Source organism: Neomonachus schauinslandi, chromosome 13 (genome assembly GCF_002201575.2).
Source record: "Neomonachus schauinslandi chromosome 13, ASM220157v2, whole genome shotgun sequence".
NCBI lineage: Eukaryota > Metazoa > Chordata > Mammalia > Carnivora > Phocidae > Neomonachus > Neomonachus schauinslandi.
The window spans coordinates 74,581,222-74,600,271 of NC_058415.1; the positions used below are offsets into that span (position 1 = coordinate 74,581,222).

The 19,050-nt window shown below is 48.6% G+C and overlaps 2 protein-coding genes across 2 annotated transcripts; both read right to left on the minus strand.

Moving 5' to 3' along the window:
• Positions 1 to 5,206: 5,206 nt before the first annotated feature.
• TEX53 (testis expressed 53) lies at positions 5,207 to 6,062 on the minus strand. Its single transcript, XM_044920425.1, has 2 exons — positions 5,957 to 6,062; positions 5,207 to 5,307 (listed from the first exon to the last, which is right to left on the minus strand). The coding sequence occupies exons 1-2, from the start codon at positions 6,060 to 6,062 to the stop codon at positions 5,207 to 5,209; spliced, it is 207 nt and encodes a 68-aa protein (XP_044776360.1).
• Positions 6,063 to 10,774: 4,712 nt separating this feature from the next.
• Positions 10,775 to 13,679, minus strand: TEX48 (testis expressed 48). The gene is made up of 4 exons (XM_021691601.1): positions 13,676 to 13,679; positions 13,354 to 13,476; positions 11,985 to 12,116; positions 10,775 to 10,878 (listed from the first exon to the last, which is right to left on the minus strand). Exons 1-4 carry the CDS (start codon positions 13,677 to 13,679, stop codon positions 10,775 to 10,777), a joined length of 363 nt encoding a protein of 120 aa, XP_021547276.1.
• Positions 13,680 to 19,050: the final 5,371 nt, after the last annotated feature.

Genomic DNA, 19,050 nt, shown 5'->3' on the forward strand with positions numbered 1-19,050 from the left:
TTCCTGCATTTCCACACATTTATCCATGATTATTCTCCTTTTCCTGGAACTACCTTTGGAATTTTTCTTCAGCCCAGGAGAGCATGCAGTACATTTAGAACTACCTTTGGCATTTTCCTTCCCATACAGACCCTCGGGTGACAGATGGAGTTTTTGTTTGCCGAAAAGCCTCTGTTTTGTCTCGAATTTTGAAAGATATTTTTGGTGCGTCAAGAATTCTAGGGCACTACAGCTATTTTATTTAAAAATTTGGAAGATGTCAAAAAAACCCCACGACCACACCAACTTTGGAAGATGTAAAAAAAAAACCCCACAACCACACCAACTTTGGAAGATGTCAAAAAAAACCCCACAACCACACCAACTTTGGAAGATGTCCTTGGCTTGCTTTGTTTGCATTTGCAAAGTCAGCTCTCTGTCTGTTGCTGTTCTGATCTGCTGGGGGCTTCGGCAGGTGTGGTGTATGCATCCAGGTGTATCTTCCTTTAGCTTCTGCTTGGGCTCCCCGATGCATCCGGGATCCCTGACATGGCTTCTTCCATCATAGCTTCTCCCCTGTTCTCTCTCATCTCCCTCTGAGGCTCTCATGCCATGTGTCGAACAGCTTTTCTCTGCATCTCGACGGCTCTTTGCACTTCCCATGCTTTTGGTTCTTCATGATTCAGTCTGAATGTTTTCTACTGGTCCGTTCTGCTTCATTCCTCCTGCCTTCCTTTGTGTTATAATAGGTGGTTAATCCTTTCGATTGAGTTCTTCATTTCAGCTCGCCTGGGATCCAGTCCTAAAATGTTTAATTGACTTTTTAATACAGGTTACAGTGTTCAGATGAAATTACCTGTCTCGTCCCCTGTTTTCTTCAATATGTTAAAATGCATGTTTGCTGACTCCAGTTTCTGGTTCTTCTGTGAGATGTGTTTCTTTTGCTTTTCGGTCAGTTGGTCTTTCTTATCTTCTGGTGTTCTTGGTATCTTTTGATTGAATGCTAAACTCCTTTTAAAAAGTGAACAATTGGGCGCCTGGGTGGCTCAGTTGGTTGGGCGACTGCCTTCGGCTCAGGTCATGATCCTGGAGTCCCGGGATCGAGTCCCGCATCGGGCTCCCTGCTCGGCAGGGAGTCTGCTTCTCCCTCTGACCCTCCTCCCTCTCATGCTCTCTGTCTCTCATTCTCTCTGTCTCAAATAAATAAATAAAATCTTTTAAAAAAAAAAGTGAACAATTGAAGGGCACCTGGGTGGCTCAGTTGGTTAAGCGACTGCCTTCGGCTCAGGTTATGATCCTGGAGTCCCTGGATCGAGTCCCGCATCGGGCTCCCTGCTTGGCAGGGAGTCTGCTTCTCCCTCTGACCCTCCCCCCTCTCAAGTGCTTGCTCTCTCTCATTCTCTCTCTCTCAAATAAATAAATAAAATCTTAAAAAAAAAAAAAAAAGGGCGCCTGGGTGGCTCAGTCGTTAAGCGTCTGCCTTCGGCTCAGGTCATGATCTCAGGGTCCTGGGATCGAGCCCCGCATCAGGCTCCCTGCTCAGCGGGAAGCCTGCTTCTCCCTCTCCCACTCCCCCTGCTTGTGTTCCCTCTCTCGCTGTCTCTCTCCCTCTGTTGAAAAATAAATAAAAATCTTTAAAAAAAAAAAAGTGAACAATTGAAGAGATATACAAGACTCTAGATATTCCTTTAGAGTGGATTTACTTTTGCTTCTGAGAAAAGTAGGGTTGGGATAGATTTGATTCTAGGTTCCAGTCCTAGTAAGGCCTGGTCTATTTCTGGATAGCCCTGACTTCCCCTTAAGGTACTTTAACTGAAAACCTGTTTTTTTTGTTTTTGTTTTTGTTTGTTTGTTTGTTTTTGAAACTTGTTTAAAACCAGAACTCCTCCTCTAGGGTGAATTCCTCCTTCAGGGTGAGCCCTCAACTTCTAATTTTTGTTACCCCAAGCTGTGAGTCTGCTGAAAGTTCCCCCCAGTTTTTCAGCCTCTTAGACCCTGCTTAGGAATTGGCAGGTGCCTCCAGGAGGTCAGGAGACCTCAATGTGCATTTCAGCCCTCTGCACTTCCTTTCTCTCCAGGATGTTGGTCCAACTCCTCACTGCCCTGGGAGCTCTCTGATGCATTCAAGCAGATTTAAGAAAACCCAAAAAACGCAACAACAGAAAAACCCCAAACTGCAGCTTTTTGAACTGCTCTCAGTGGGAGGATTGGTCTGATACAAACTAGTTTGCCATAGTCAGAGGTCAGATCCAGCTGTGGCTTCTGTTATTATTTTTACTGTTACTGTTTGAAAATCCTTCAAAGAAAGAGATCACCCTGAGGCCAAGAACCCTCTGACAAGTTCCTAAGATGTGAGCCTCTTCTCATCCCTCTGCGGAGAGGCTTCTAAATGATCAGAGCAGGAAGTGACATTTCAGGAAAACCTGCTGCAGGCCACCGTTCCAGCACGTCAGAAACACGGGGGCTCTCTGGGGAAGGAAGGTGGGCCCTTGGCATGGCAGGTGGGGAGGAATGCATAGGATGAGAAGAAGCTGGGTCAGAGGGTGGGTCCTGGGCGTGCAGTGTGACAACTGGTAGGAGAGAAGGACGGAGGACAAAGGGGCCCCAGGGGAGCATACTTTCTCTCCACCCGACCGATGCTCCTGGGGTGTCTTCCCTTGCGTAGAAGAGGCGCTTGAGCCTACTGAACTGATAAGGCACACACAATTAGCAAGCCCTCTTGCTTCCTTCCAACCATTGTTCTTTTATCCTTTCCAGCTAAGTATTTCCAACCTCCTTCCAGTGGTGGCCCCCTAGACATCCCATAGGCTCCTGCAGCTTAACCTAGCGCAAGGTGAAATGATCTTCTGTGTGTTGTCAACCTGGCCTCAAGCCCACCTCCCTTCTCAGTTCTCTGCGTGGCAGAAGAAGTCAAGAACCTCCTTTCCCAGAACCTTCTTCTCTGTATGGTTCTGAGTTAGGAACTGGCCAGCTTTGCCTGACAAATCTACTGTAACTCGGGGCTCTCCTCTCCGTCCCGGGACTGCTGTCATGGCTGACTGCCCCGGCCGCCTCCTGAGGTGTTTGTGTCAGCCGGGGTCCCATCAGATGCTAAAAACTACACGGTCATTCGAATATGGGAAGTTTGATAAGAAAGAATGATTGAGTGTAACGGAAGTTGAATAATGGATTCGTAAGTAAGAAGTAAAGAGACGCCAAAGAATATAGAAGAGCCCATGGAAGGAACAGCTACCACCCCTCGGGTGGAGAGAGAGCCCCCGAGGAAGTTCCCTCCACACCCCATCCCCAGGTGAAATCTGGACCTTGTTAGGGAAGGACATAGCTGTGGCTTCCTGGATGCAGAGAAATCTCTGAGCTGCTGTGTTGATAGAATGTTCTAGAAATCTGCACTTGAAGGTGCCAGGGAGAGCTATCACAGAGAGATGGAGGTACTTCCCAGTTTGTTGGTGGGCACTGGGAGAAGTTGTTTGCTGCTAAGTACTACTAACCACCATGCAGGATCTGGGTGCTGGAACGTTGTCTCCACTGCAGGAACCTGATGTTGGAGAAGCTTCTGCACAGCAGGAACTGGGTGCTTGGGAAGCCGTGTGCACTGCCAAAACCAGATGATTGGAGGAACTGGGTGGACTGCAGGAGCCTGCTAAGATGAGCGCACCGAAACCAGGAGGGAAAGCCCTTCTTCCTCCAGTGTCTCCAGCGCCTCCTACTGACAAAGCTTAACATTGCACCAGTTGCCAAAGGAAAAAGATTTCAAGGGCCCAGCTCCCTGTTTGAAGCGCAGGCAATGAACAGTCCATTTGGGAGCCAAGAGCAATAACTGGATGTCACTCTTCCGTCATTGTGAAGGGCAGCATAACTGGTTGGTTAAGAGCATCAACTCCGTAATCAGGCTTCCTGGGTTCAAGGTTCAGCTCTGCCACTGCTTTTTTCCTGCTCTGTAAAACCAGTGTCCTAATCACACTAACCTTGTTGGGTTTTATGCTAGGTGAGTGGATATTTATAAAGCACTTAGGAGAATCAGCGACATACCAGAATTTACACATCCTTTAAATTGCAGCCAGGATGGGCTTTCCGTTGTAGGTGTGAGTTTTAGTCGACAGTGCTATGGCATAAGACATCATTTTTCTTTCTTTCTCTCTTTTCTGAGGTGGGAGCTGGCACAGGGAGAGCTGGTAGGAGAAGCTGTCTTAACAACTCTCCGCGTTGTATTGCAAAAATCAGAAATAGGGCTATGTCATTTTGTTGCCTGAAACTCATCTGTGGTGCCCCCATCACCTTCAGGGGAGGGTCCAACCTCCTTCCCAGGATCTGGTGCTTTTAACGATCCTCTGCCCCGCTCACCTCCCACCACACCCTGGCTCAAGTTTGCTGCCTTCACGTTGTGCCTCTGTCTTCCAACTTCGTTGATTTCGCTCCCCCTTCGGGAATACCACACCCCTCCGGCTTGCCTGGTGAGTTCCCTTTCAACACCCAGAAAACTCAAGCAACTGTCTCTTCCAGGAAGCCTTCCCCAAACCCCCGTGTTGGTTGCCGCATGCTTCCCATTCTTTTGCTCCCCCCAAATTGTCCTATTATGTTGAGGTGATAGGCTCCCATGCCTGGTTCACTGGCTAAAGGTGGAGCCACGTGGGGTCTCCGGCGTAGGACTCAGGTTTGCACGCGCTTTGTTTCGCAAGCACCGGTGGTGTGTTGCGTTACCCTAGGGCTGCTGGTCCGTTGCAGAGTTGTGCGCAACCCGCCCCACTGTTCACGATGGCCCTGAGCCCCAAATGGAGTCTCCCAGCAGATGAGAATTGTGCCCTCAAGCTCTAGATGTTTATTATAGCACCCACTTAGAGCCACCCGTTACACTCACCGGCCTCTCCGAAGCACTTCCTCGTTAGGCTGGCTAGGAGTGGCTGAGAGTGTTTGAGAATGATTAAACCACATTTCTTTACAAGAGACGCCAGGTTCTAATTGCTCCACATTCAAAGGAATCTCAGAAGCAGGGCTGAGGGAAGGGAAAGGAGGAGGGACACAGTCCTGTGATGCAACCAGAGACTTTAATGGGATGCAGCCCCTCCCGCAGTGGCTGGAGTGACTTGCTGGTGGCACAGGGGTGGCTCAGATGTCTTCTCCTCCAGGGGAGTTTCTGAATCCATCTTCATAGCCTCCTGCTCACCGCCCCCTTCCTCCCGGAGGAGCTGCTCGGGCAGCCACACAGCATGGACGCTGCCGACTAGAATGCTCAGGGCCTCCCAAGAGTGCATCCTTTCGGTATCCAGTTGTTGGCGGGGTGGTGTGCGTATCTCTTTTGGAAACCATTCTTGCGAGAATCTGTGTTCAGATCTGAAAGAGTCAAGGAAAATGTTGATCCTCGGTAAAGCCTTTGAATTACACATGGATAAACAGTCTTAGTCACAGCCCACGTGGGGACTGCTCATGTTCTTGATGGCTTAAAAAAAAAAAAGGTCTGCTCGCTTAAGCTAAAAACACCCCAAACTGGGTTAAGCAAGCGAGACTTTGTAGTTTACTCGTTATATCAGCATAGCTTCGCTGGTCCTGACCAGAACACACAGTTAGCGCCTGCTGAGTGCCTTCTCCACGTGGGGCCATGTTCTAGGTACGTCTGTAGGTTGCCTCATCTCATCCTCCCAACAACCTGAAAGGTAGGTAACGTACTATCATCATCCCCAGTTTGTAAAGAAGGATGCTGAAGCTCAGAGAGAGAGGTTCAGTGACATGCTCAAGTTCAGGAAGGGGCTGAGGCAGAATTTAACTAGTATGCAGGACTGACACCAGTGATCTTAACTAATATCTCATATCTAATAAATTATCATTAGGCTACACTATTACGGGCTTGGGTAACTAGTCCCACACCCCCAAGAGACTGAAAGAAATCTGATGTGTCCCAGCAGGGGGTGGCTGGGGAGACCGAAGCCCAGAGAGGGAACCCCAGTGTTCTTGCCAGCTACCACACATCCACTCCAGGACCTACTGAAGGACCGTGGCTGATGCTGCTGGGACATCCTGGGACTACGTGAGACAGTGGTAGAGGACCCCTCGCTGGCCTGGCAGCAACAACAGAAGATCTTTGACGCCATGTCTTGGTGGGCTGTGGGAAGAGGAAAGGGCATTGGGGCATCTGGCTCTGCAGCCCCAATCCCAGAAGCCCATTGTTATTTAAGCACTGGGTCACACAGGGCCAGCCTCTCCCAAGGTATCATGCCCCTTCCCCTCCCATACCTCCTGTAGCTCCCTGTGGCCAGCATGTCCAGGCCTACCTATGTGGGCCTACGTCTGACCAGGCCTTCCTCTTCTGTCCACAGTTGTCTTACCTGTGGAAAGGACTTGGAGCCTCTACTCTGCCAGTCTACCTGTAGGGGTACCTTGTTGAATCAGCACATCAGCTGATAACACAGCTCAACCTTGCCGGTTCAAGTCCTGGCTCTGCCACTAATTTGCTGTGTGGCTTTGGGCTTATCCACGTCTGTCTCTGGGCCTAGGCTCCCATTAAACAGGCAGGGGTTGGCTGCACCATTTCTCCAAGGATACTTCCAAGCTCTGATGACCCAAGGTCGTAAGTCCTTGTCTTATTCCCAAACTTCTTTCTTCTCGGCCTCTGGTCCTCTCCTGTTCTCATTTCCCTCTCCCTGTGGCCAAAGCCCCACTCCGGGGAGTTTTCATCATGGCGGCTGTACTCACTCCCTGCACATTTTGGTTCACTCCAGGGCCTCCCCCTTGGGCACTGGCTTCCCACCTCTCCCAGCCACCACCCTGTCTCACGTGGGTCATTGCAATGGCCTCCTGACTGGTCTCCCTGCTTCTTCCGCCCTGGTCATTAGTGTTAACAAGGCAAAATCCTCTTAGGATATCAGTCACATCATGTCACACCTCAGCTCAAGAGTCTCCCCGTGCCGTATCATGTAGGATCAAAGCCGAAGTCCTTCTCTGGGCCTCCCCTGTAAAAAATCTATAATCTCAGCACTACCTTCACCCTCCCCTCCCTTGCTGTCTCCTCCCACCCTCCCGTCCCCTCTGTCCCAGCTGCACCTTCGGCCTGGGATGCTCTTCCCTGGAGATCCCTGGAACTCATCCCTCTCCTCCTCCATGGCTTGGTGTAAACATCACCTTTTCTCGTGAGGCCTTCTCCCTCTAGTTAGGCCTATCTCCCCTATTTAATTTTTCCTATTTATTCCCCTATCCCCCCCAAAAACTATTTTTGTTCCTCCCATGTACCCTATTCTGGGATCAGGTCCCACTACTCACGTTGTGTCTGGAGTCAGAGAAGGGGACCCCCCCTGCTCCTGGCCCCTGCCTCCCCTTCCTTCCACATTCAGTCATTCATCAAGGCATTGTGATCCTACCTCATAAATATCTCCTCCATTGCCTGCCACCCTCCACCCCCTGCCCTCGCTGGGACCCCCATGACCACAGCTTCCCCCGCTGGCCCCTGGCTCACCTGCAAGCCGGTCTGCCTCCAGCGCCAATCCCATCGTCATCCTCTGCCTCAAGCCCTCAGGGGCTCCCCTGTTCTACTACTTGGAACTACTTGGTGCTCTGGCCCTGCCGACTCTGCCAGCCTCATTCCCTCCCAGCCTCGCCCCTCGCCCTCCGGCCATAGGAGCTGCCGGCAGCGCCCCAAACTTAATCGCAGCGTGTCACTACTGTGCCTTTGCCCACGCCCCTCCCCCCACCTCCCTCACCCCTCCCACTGGAGACTCAGCTCAGGGGCTGCTCCCTCCTGGAAGCCATCTCTTCTACCCGCGAGGAATTAGGGGCCTCTCCTGAGCTCCCACAGACCCCCAGGCTTTCCTGGGTCATGGCCATTGCCTGTCTTTGCATAACGCTATAGCAGGTGCTCAATAGATATTTGTTGAATGGACACTATTTCCACTGCCTGCTTAGTTGTGAGACTCTAGACTCCAATCTGTGGTTCTAAAAATTTGTTCCGCATGTATTTATTGAGGTGCCAGGCACTAGGTGAGGCATATGGCAGTGAACATGAGCGAGAGATTCCTGCTCTCTAGGAGGCAGGAATGCATCCAATTCCCCTTTGGACCCCAGCGCTGAGCACAGGGCTTTGCACAGAGTAGGTACCCTCCCAGTGGGACCCGAGTCAACACACAAGCCCTCTCTGATTGTTGGACAGTATACACACTATTATCCCTACTCTCCCTTCCACTAACAGACCTTTTACTCCCTGCTCATAGAAATGGATAGAAACATCCTGACTCTGTACTTACCTCATTGTCCCCGGTGACTTCAGTCTTGGATGTTAACAGGGCAAGAGAAAGAGCCACAGTGTCCAGGACACTGTCCTTCACTGAGCTTCTTGGGCAGGCCTTTGACATCTCTGAGCTCATTTAACTTTTCAGATGGTGGAACTGAGCCCCACAAAGGTGCCTCTCAGGTCTCACAGCCAAGAGGAGCAGCTGGGATTTTAACATAGTTTTGTCTGTTACCCGAGCCTCTGCTGTCCAGGGCCTCACCTTGGCACTTCCAGGGGCAGAGAGAAGTTCAGAAACGTCTTCTCTCCGGAGAGTTGACAGCAGGTGGCTTTTAAACAGAAAGGCCTCCCTGAAGCTTGGCAGAGCAGTGTTGCAGTTAAGAGCGTACATTTTATTACTGAGATAACTTGGGGATGTAATTCTTGCTGCACCTTGCTGTGTCATTTAGAGCAATTTAACCTCCCTGAACCTCAGCTTTCCTATTTGTAAAATGGGGGTGGTAAAACCTACCCCGGAATGTTGCATGAGGATTGGGTGGTGTAAAGATGTGAAGTGCTTAGCCCAGTGTCTGGCACGTGGTAAGTGTTTAATCACAGGGCCGAGGGTGATGTAGGAGAGATGCTCGCTTGGGCGGGGGGGGAGGGTGCGATGTTGCTTGCACTCCCGGTACCCGCCTCTAGATGGTGACAGGAGCCAAAGAAAAGGGCCCTTGGGTTATGCCCTTTGGGCTGTGAGCCTCAGATGTCCAGTGACCCACAACACTTGGACCAGACCAAGAAAGACGCAGCAAGGTCCAACAGGAAGGCTTCTGGAGCTGGAGGAGCCCTTAGGGCTCATTCGGCACAAGTGGGGAGACTGGGGCCCAGAGACCGAAACGGTGGGGTCAAGGCAAGTTAGGGGTGGCGTCTGCTTCCTATAGCAAAGGTGTCCAGGAGTGGTGGACACACTGTCCCTTTAAGTACAGAAAAATACCCCCTCCTGCTCTCAGGTCTAACCTTTGAGGCTTACTCACCTGAAGCTGGCAGAGCAGAGAGGAGGCTGTGACGTCACAGAGCCAGGGAACCAGGGAATGTTGGGGGCAGAGGGGTTTGACTGGACCACAGCGTCAGGGAGGGGTGGGGGAGGACCGTGGATCCTCTCTCCAGTGGCCCTTCCCTCTGTCCACGAGGCCATGCTCTCCACCATGCCCATCAGATCAGCTCGGTGATTCTGCCCCATGCATCTCTTATCCTTCTTAGAATAGTATGCTAGCATGCCCAGCTTCTTCTTGGGGGTGGGGGGGTGGGGCGTGGGTTCTAGACACTTAAACTAGTGAGGGAAAGTTTGATGAGTAATGGGATATTGACAGAGTCTCTCCCCAAATGACTCATTCATTCCAAAGGGAAAGATAGTCATTTGCAGTGGAGAAGCCTGGCCACAAAAGCCACCTTAAGCAAGGGATCTAGTTAATGTCACCCATGGCAGGACCTACCTCCACCATGTGTCCCTTGATATGGGGAGGATACAATGTACTTCTGTGGTCTTCCTGCCAAACATGCAAAACTGGCATCTTAAGATAAACACAAATTGGGGGGACGCCTTAGAAGACAATCATGCCTGTATGCTTCAGAAATGTGAAGCTCATGGAGGACAGAATTGTTCCAGAGTAGAAAACACTGAGGGGACATGACAACGGCATGGGACTCATGATGTTGGATTCGATCCTGCACGGGGCAACAAAGCAGCGGGAAGATGTGGGGGGGGGGGGGGGGGGGGGGCAATTGATGATAATAGTATATCAGTGTTGAATTTCATGTTTTCAAGAACTGTCCTGAAGTTATGTAAGAGAATATTATCGTTGTTTCTAGGAAATGCACCCTGAAGTATTCAGGGGTAATGGGATCTGATGTGCACCACTCGCTTTCACGTGGTTCAAAAAAACTAACAGGAAGAGAGAAAAGACAGGATAGAGCAAGTGGGGGAGATGTAAAGAATTGTGGAATCTGGGTGAAAGGTAAATAAGAGTTCTTTGTCCTATTGCAACTGGGTGGCTCAATGGGTTAAGTGTTTGCCTTCAGCTCAGGTCATGATCCCAGGGTCCTGGGATCGAGGCCCCCACCCCCGCCCCCAGTCGGGCTCCCTGCTCAGTGGGGAGTCTGCTTCTCCCTCTGCCCCTCTGCTCCTGCTATCTTTCTCTCTAACAAATAAATAAAATCTTAAAAAAAAAAAAAAGATGATTTCAAGATCAAAAAAAGCTATCCATAGGCTTAAATTTTTTGTTTTAGCTTAGTTAGACGTGACAATGTATTTAGAAGCAGTAAGGCATTTGGAAGAGCTACTCCCTGGTGGGGGGGGAGGGGAAGAGGAGACACAGTCCTGTGATATCACCAAGGGCTTTAATTGGAGGCAGCTCCCCCCACAGTGGCTTTTTCAGGAGCTGAAGGGATTCTTGCTGGTGGCACAGAGGTGGCTCAGACGTCTTCTCCTCCTCTGCGGGAGTTTCTGAATCTGTCTTCATGGCCCCTGCTCACCTCCCCCTTCCTCCTGGAGCCCCTCCAGCAGCATGCAGTCCTGGGGGCCTGCCTGGGAGCTGTGGACTAGAATGCTCAGGGTCTCCCAATGTGGCACGGCTGGAATGGACAGTGATCCTGAGAGTAGCGGTTTAGGTTTCTCTTGTAAAAGCCTCTTGGGCACACATGTGTGTTCCGTTCTAAAAGAAGAAAGGAAGAAATGATGACGCTGGGAGGAACCTTTGCATTGGGCTTGGATGGACCATTCTGGTCACCTCCAGCCCTGATCACCATCAGATTCTGGAATACTGGGTGAGCCACGTGGACCCCAGGCCAGGACTCAGAAGTTCTTTGTGACAGGGACACACATCAATAGGTTCTGTGTTTGTACTTCATTGGTGTATTCAGTGATGATCAGGTGACTTGCAAAGAGCAGTGGCCTGGAAAGTGAGAGAAATGGGCCCATCCTGGTTCTAATACTAACCTTACCTCCCGGTGGACTTTTGGAAAGTCCCTTCGCCCTGTGGGCCTCAGTCTTCTCTATACAACGGGAGGTGGGTTTTAAAACTGTGTTCCACGGAGGCCTGTGGGGGTTGGGAGGCATGAGGGAGGGAGGGGCGGAGCTCCTGGGGCTGCTCCCAGGCCCTACCCGCGATTCAAGTCCAGCAGGACACCTCTGGTCTTTTATTGCAATTGGACTTTGTGTGAGATTCTGTTTGCAAGGAGGGTGTAGCTGTTTTGAGAATTCTGAGATGTCTGGGCTGAGCTGGTCCTTAGCTGTCAGCAGCCGGCCTCCAGGGTGCTCAGTGAGCTAAGCCAGGTCACCCAGGTGGTGTCTGTGCGCAGTCATGTGGTGGCATTTCTTCTTCCTGGACTGGGCTTCTATCCTTCTTTCATGCCCCTGAGGCGTTTTGCCCCCAGCTGAACTACACTCTAGTCCACAAGCATCTTCTGGCATTGTTGACTTGCCACACACCTGGCTGGGTTTGGGGGAACACAGCTGTCTTCCTGGGACTTACCCTGTAGTGGCCAGTGCAGACATGAGCTTAGCAGAGAAGCCTGGATGTGTGTCCTTTGCTCCCAGACCTGCGGCTCCTCACGTAATTCCTAGCTCGGGAGGTCATGCAGGCAGGTCTCAGCCTCCTGGAATTGCTCCCATGTGTTCTAGAATATGACTGTAGCTTCCTGGTGGGAGTGTCCTCTCTCTCCTGTCACCCCATTTGGCTTAGCTCACATATCAGGGGGATTTAGTCATCTGGAAAACGGGGGTTCCTGGTCAGTATGGGGACCCCAGTTCGGGACTCACCTTCATACTCATTGTTGCTGGTGGAGGAGGCTCTCTTTTCTGGGTGGATCAGAGGTTGTCCCAAAGGTAAGCGGGAGGCTTCGTTAGCATCTACAGTGGAATTCTTGCTGGCCACCTCCTCCTTCTGCAAGCCTGGTAGTGATAATTCCACACCGTCAGGTGGGGAGGCTCAGGAGAGGTGACAGAAGTGAAGGTGTGTTGCATGCAGGCCGGTGGTGGTTGTTATGGGGTGGGGACCACCTGGGTCTCCCTCCTCCAGTCTTCTGAGTGTTCCCGCTCATACGCACATGCTGGGTTCAAAATACATATGTTTTTTCCAAAACATAAAGTTTACCTTTTTCTCTGCTTATAAATGTGAGTGCATATCCATTACAGAAAAGCTGCGAAATATTGAAGAGTATGAAGTAGAAATAGAAATGCCCCAAACACCCATCCCTTCAGATGTGATCACAGTCCCCATCTTTTCTTATGCATATTTTTACAGGGCCCATTATACCCTATATATCATGTATACATTCTACTTTTTTTCATATATGATATATCAGAAACATGTTTCTCAGGCCACTAAATTTTAAGAAATAATGGTTGTATAATATTCTATTTTGCAGATAATTCAAGAGTCATTTAACCAGTATTCTTTTGGGGGGGCCATTAGATTGTTTTCACTGCATAAATACCGTTACGGTGAATGTGGATGTATATCAGACTTTGTTTTTATATAGACTTCTAAATTCTTAAAAGTATAGCAACAGACTGAGCTGTGTCCTGTAACAAATAGCTCTGTCCTTTACTAGATGTGTAACTGCAGCAAATCGCTCCCCTCCCATGCCTGTTTTCAGAGCTGCAAAATGACACATCCATTTTGGGTAATCATGTCCCCTTCTTAGAGTAATTGTAGGAATCAAATCATATCGCTGTGCTCCTGTGTCCGCTCTGAAACACTGGGGGACTCACCTGATCACAGCGGGTCCCTAATGCCTAGACAGTGCCTTACATGTAACAGGGGCTCAGTCACTATCATGGTTATTATCTTGGAAAAAGGGATTGACATTCTTAAGGCTCTGGGTTTTTATTGTGACATTTCCGGGGGGAGATTTGAAAAACCCTCACGGTGGATTTCTGGCAAAATCTGCCATGGGAGTTTTTCTCCTGCTGTTGAACTGCTCCATCTCGCCTAAGGGGACCGTGCCAGCCACCTCACTGGTCTCCCTGCCTATTGTTTACCGGTGTGGGTTAGAAGCCCCCACCTGATGTTAGGTTGGAATTACCACTCAAAAGCTGAAGGAAATCTAAGGGTATCTTGGCAGAAGAGGGATGAACACAATGAGGTCAAGAGAGGCCAGGCGGGGTGTTCTTGTCTGGTACCTACTGCAGGTCGATGGCTGAGGCTCTTGGGTTTGACTGGGGACCTTGGAGTCATCCATGGCACAGGGCTCTTCACAGTCTCTGCAGCATAAACAGAAGATCTTCGAGGCCAGGCTTTGGTGGGCTGCTGGAGGAGGTAAAGGAGTGGGGGCCATTGGAAATTCACCGTGATGGGCATCATACAGGGTCAGCCTCTCCCAAGATAGAATAGCCTTCCCCGCTCCCAAATCTTTCATAGCTCCCCATGGCCAGCAGACCCAGGCCCTTCTGTCTAGGTTGCCCTCTCTTAAAATTATTTTTTCCCATTCTATACAGAATTTTCTCACCCATGGAGAGGAGTTGAAACCTTTATTTTGCCAGCTTTGCCTGCAGGGGCGCCTTGTTGAATCAGCTGATCTTGACTTTGAGCCCAGTTCCCTGAGCAGGACTGTTTCCTAAGTAAACATAAGACTATGGATAAAAAACTCTAGTCCTTTACCTGTGCTCACACTATAGATGGAATCCCCTGACCGCAAAATCCCGGCTCATGCCAAAATGTGTACAGACATGCTCTGCCCCATTTCTAGGCGCATATTCTTGGGTAGATGCCTTAACCTTCTTGAACCTCACTCTTTTCATGAGGAAAGTGGGAAAGAAGTGCCTATTTGTAGAAAAAAAGGGTTAAACGTATATGAAAAGTCACCGCTGTGGTGCTTGGCACCCAATAAATGCCCAATGGTCATTCCATTCCCTTTCCCTTCCCTTCATGTGATTTGTTAGCTCCAAAATATTCCAGCTGGTCCGGGTCCCAGGGGAACACGGCAACGAAGCATAGTCTTGCGAGTTTAGGTCCTGGTTCTGCCACCAACTTGCTGACTGGCTGTGGGTAAGTGTCCATGTGGATCTCTGTGTCTCAGGAGCCTCATCAATAATGAGAGGAAGTTAGGCTAGATGGTGTCTTCAAGGATCTTTCTGGTTCTGATGGTCCAGAATTATAAAACTTTTAGTCCCAAACTTCTTTGTCTCTGGGTACGTCCTGTTCTCACTCCCTTTTCTGTGGCAAGATCCCCTTTTAGGAAATTCTTATCATGGTATTGGCTGATGTCCCTCACAAGACCCAATTCACTATTTGAGCTGCCTCACTCATGGGCACTTGCTTCTCATTTTCTCTATTGCTCTCCCCTGGTCCCAGCCACCATTATCTCTTGCCTGAATTAGAACAATAGCCTCCTAACTGATCTCTTTGCTTCTTTTACCCATGACCTCTTATATTAATACAAAATCTTTAACTTCCAGCACATACGCTCTTCGATAATAGCAAAATTTCTATGCTGTGGCTAGATACATTCAGCAGACTAGACACATATGAATGTCCCCATTTTGCGGGATCCTTGGACCCAAGGGGTCCTCCGTGGGTCCAGTGAGCCCCCATCTCCAACAGTCTTTGGGATTTTTTGCCAAATGAGTTTTTTGACGTGATTTGAGCTCTGACGTATTTCCTTGAGCTCTCTAATGAACTTATCGTATCTTCTTAGGATTTATAAACAGGTGGAAATTTATATAAGGCAATGAGTTCTTTCGTTTTGGAGATGCACCATTTAGCAAATTGCTTGCCATTAATATGCTTATTCTGTTGCTTGCTTGAGTTTCAATTTCCCTCATGTAAATTCCTGCCTCATGGGATTTTGCTTTGTTCCAGATTGCCTCGCATATGTTGAATGTAGAAGGAAGTGTTTCCTAAGGAAGGAGTGGAAGCATAGGTCTGACAAGATCTCACCACAGGTCAGCCCTGAGGACTATCGGTGGGAGGTCTGTTAGGTGCTGATCAATGTGTATAAGGGTAATTGCTGAAACTCTGCCTTGGGTCCCTCCAAACCTTCATGAGCACCTGTTCTGTCTCGTTGACTTAATGAAAGGTCCCTTTCCTTAGCCCATATTCTGGAGTGAGTGATTTCCAGGTTATTGATCAGATGGCCTCGTTTAGGCTCTCTTAGGCCACGGAATTCAAGACACCACGCATAACTGTGGTCAACTGTGGTGTACCCTCTTCTGTTTGTCATGGTCTCATCTACATTAAAGTTGCTGCCTCTTCCTGGAGAAACTTTTGCTTCATATGTACAGTCTTACTACGTGTCCCTTCATGTGTGTGCTCATATTAATAAATGGAAACGTTTCACCGGATGACTTGGAATTATGGTCATTATGGCAAACATTTAATGTCAAAAGTAAGAGACTTCAGAGGGACTCTAGAAAAAAGAGAAGACAAAAACACCAAATATTCAGTAGAGAGAGCTTCTTTGATTGGCATGTTCTGGCCTCCGAAAGAAAGAAAAAAAGTACTCCTACTCAAACCTTCTGAAACCTACTTTCTTTACATCTCTTTTTCTCTCTCCACCCAGCTTTATCGTTACCACCCACTTACACTCTTTCTGTTCCTTCCCATGACTGCCTAAATAAACTCCCTTCATTTCTGTAGAAAAGAACAAATTGCACAATATCCCCCTAAAACTCCTGTACCAGGAGGTGGGTCCAGAGAGGTTGAATTCAAACCCTGGGTAACAGTGGAGTTGAGGGCAAAGATTTAGAATCATCCCAAATTTCAGAATGGCAGAAAGTGGCTGTGGAGTTGAGGGTAAAGATTTAGAATCATCCCAAATTTCAGAATGGCAGAAAGTGGCTGTATTAAACTCAGGATTTTGTTAGTTATTCTCACTCTTATTGACCATCGCATCTGTACCAATCACTTCACTTAATTGTTGAACTTCAATGAGGGGGAAAAATGTTTAAGAGCAGCAGGATGGAAAAGGCCAGAAGATTTGAATAACCCACCTACACATAATTCAAAAAAGTGGACTTGAGAAGAAAAATAGGAAATGTACCGTATAAAACTATTTCGACAACAGTGGTTGAACACCTGTGCAATCCCTGAGGGTCTCTCCCACAGCTTTGGTTGAGGAAGGACCAAAAGGGGGAGGCTGAGAATAAAAAAGAAGTTCCCACTCTCCTAAGTAAAGACCGATGGCTCTAACCACGGTTAACAGCTAATCTCCAGAACCCGTTTTAAACTCGTCTATTAATGAAACTTTGCCTTAGTGACCGTTCTCCTGAAAGTAAGAGATACACAGCGGTATGTACCCTTTCCCAGCTGCTGGTCGACCATTCCGCAGCACTTCCTGCCTCTGAAATGCCACCTCTCATCAACTCAACATCTCCCGGAACCCCTTGTATGTCAGCCCTTAGCTTTGACTTTGTCATAAAAGGTTTCTTTCTCTATGGCAACTCATAGACACAAATAGCCTGGAGATCGTTACATAATTAGCAGTGCAGCAGGGGTTTAAATGTAGGTTTGTCTGAATCTATCCAATGTTTTCCATACCTTTACTCCAGCCAGCAATTTCATGAGAAAAAGAGGGGGAGCGCAAACACTTTCTCCTTTGAGTCTTGGTAGCAAAGAGTGTTGGACTTTTGAGTCCTCTTCAGAAATGGAAAGACTCTCAAGGGAGGTGGTGTAACAGTTACAGGCACATTCTTTGGGGGATAATTCTTAAGGATCTACTACTTATTAATCTATGAAATTTATAAGAATTTTACTTCCTTTAAGGCTCAGTTTTTAAATCTGTAAAATGGGGATGACGATAATAGTGTCTACCCTAGAAGGTGGTTGCGAGAATTAACTAGTGATGGAAAGTGCTTAGCACAGCTGCCTGGTACATTGTAAAAGCTCCGTAAACGTAAATGCTGATGTTGATGATGATGTCGAGTTGATGATGCTGGCTGGGCCGGGGAGGGTGCGATGTTGCTTGCACTCCCGGTACCCGCCTCTAGATGGTGACAGGAGCCAAAGAAAAGGGCCCTTGGGTTATGCCCTTTGGGCTGTGAGCCTCAGGTGTCCAGTGACCCACAGCACTTGGACCAGACCAAGAAAGACGCAGCAAGGTCCAACAGGAAGGCTTCTGGAGCTGGAGGAGCCCTTAGGGCTCATTCGGCACAAGTGGGGAGACTGGGGCCCAGAGACCGAAACGGTGGGGTCAAGGCAAGTTAGGGGTGGCGTCTGCTTCCTATAGCAAAGGTGTCCAGGAGTGGTGGACACACTGTCCCTTTAAGTACAGAAAAATACCCCCTCCTGCTCTCAGGTCTAACCTTTGAGGCTTACTCACCTGAAGCTGGCAGAGCAGAGAGGAGGCTGTGATGTCACAGAGCCAGGGAACCAGGGAATGTTGGGGGCAGAGGGGTTTGACTGGACCACAACGTCAGGGAGGAGGGGAGAGAACTGTGGATCCTCTCTCCAGTGGCCCTTCCCTCTGTCCACGAGGCCATGCTTTCTGCCGTGGTGTCCCATCTGGGCACCGGAACAGAAGTCCTGGTGCCCCCTATGGAAGCATCTCGAGGACTGCTGGGCCAGAAGGGGGCAGAACAGCGCTGGACATAAAAGATCTGGGTCTACCTTCTGTCTCTGTGCACTTGCTGGGTACTAACTTTGGGCAAATGGACTTCACCTCTCGGTTTTCAACTCTGCAAAATGGAAATAATGCTGATTACATGTCCTAGATACACTTTTTTTTTTTTTTAAAGATTTTATTTATTTATTTACTTGAGAGAGAGAGAAACAGCATGAGAGGGGAGAGGGTCAGAGGGAGAAGCAGGCTGCCCGCTGAGCTGGGAGCCTGATGTGGGACTCGATCCCAGGACTCTGGGATCATGACCTGAGCCGAAGGCAGTCGCTTAACCAACTGAGCCACCCAGGCGCCCCTTAGATACACTTTTAGGATTAAGTGAGATCAGGTAGATATAAGACATTTAGCATGGTGCCTACGTATAGTAAACATTCGAGAAATAGTTGTTAATAATATATGCAAAAATAAAGTGACATCTTCCCCATCTATCTTTCAGATAAAAGGAGAATTGCTTTGTATTTGATTTCTCACAAAATCTCTCACCTTAAAGGGACACTCTTTCAATTCCTTTATTTAGGACAACCAGGCACTATTTGGGGAAGCCAAATTAGGTTAAAGCGTTCTCCATCAGTGCTATCTTTGGATGCTTATAGAGGTCACCTGATACACGGGAAACAGAAGAAAGCAAAGCCATTCCACACAGTTTTGTAGTCATGGGGTCAGTGGGGCAGGGGCTTAGGTGGGAGGGAGATGTGACTTTACCATTATAAGTATTGGATGGTGGGTAAAACAGTCTTTTGAACCTCACTTACAAGCAATACTCTTAAGTGGCAGTGTTGAAGGTTCTCAACTCTGGCTGCAGATGAAATCCCTCTGAGGTGTTTTTGAAATGTAAGAATGCCCCGGGGCCTAACTAAATTAGAGTTTTCTGGGGGAGTGGGGAGTGGCGTCTGGGCTTCAGGATTTTTACAAAACTTTCCAGGTGATACTTGTGTATAAAGAATACTGAGAACCACAGAATTACCTTGTGGAGATTTCTGTGCCTGTAAACAAGTGGTTCTCAGTCCAGGCTGCACTTGGAATCACGAGAGGAACTTGAAATAATTCCACACCCCGTGTCCACTCCAGGCCAGTAAACTCACTATGTGAGCCTTGGTAGTTTTTAAAGCTCTCCAGGTAATTCCCCCAATTAAAAAAGTTGAGATATAGTTGGCATATAACATTGTGTAAGCTTGATGTCTATAACATGTTGGTTTGATACATGAATATATTACAATATTATTACTACAGGAGCATTAGTAAACACCTTTATCACACCACGTAACATT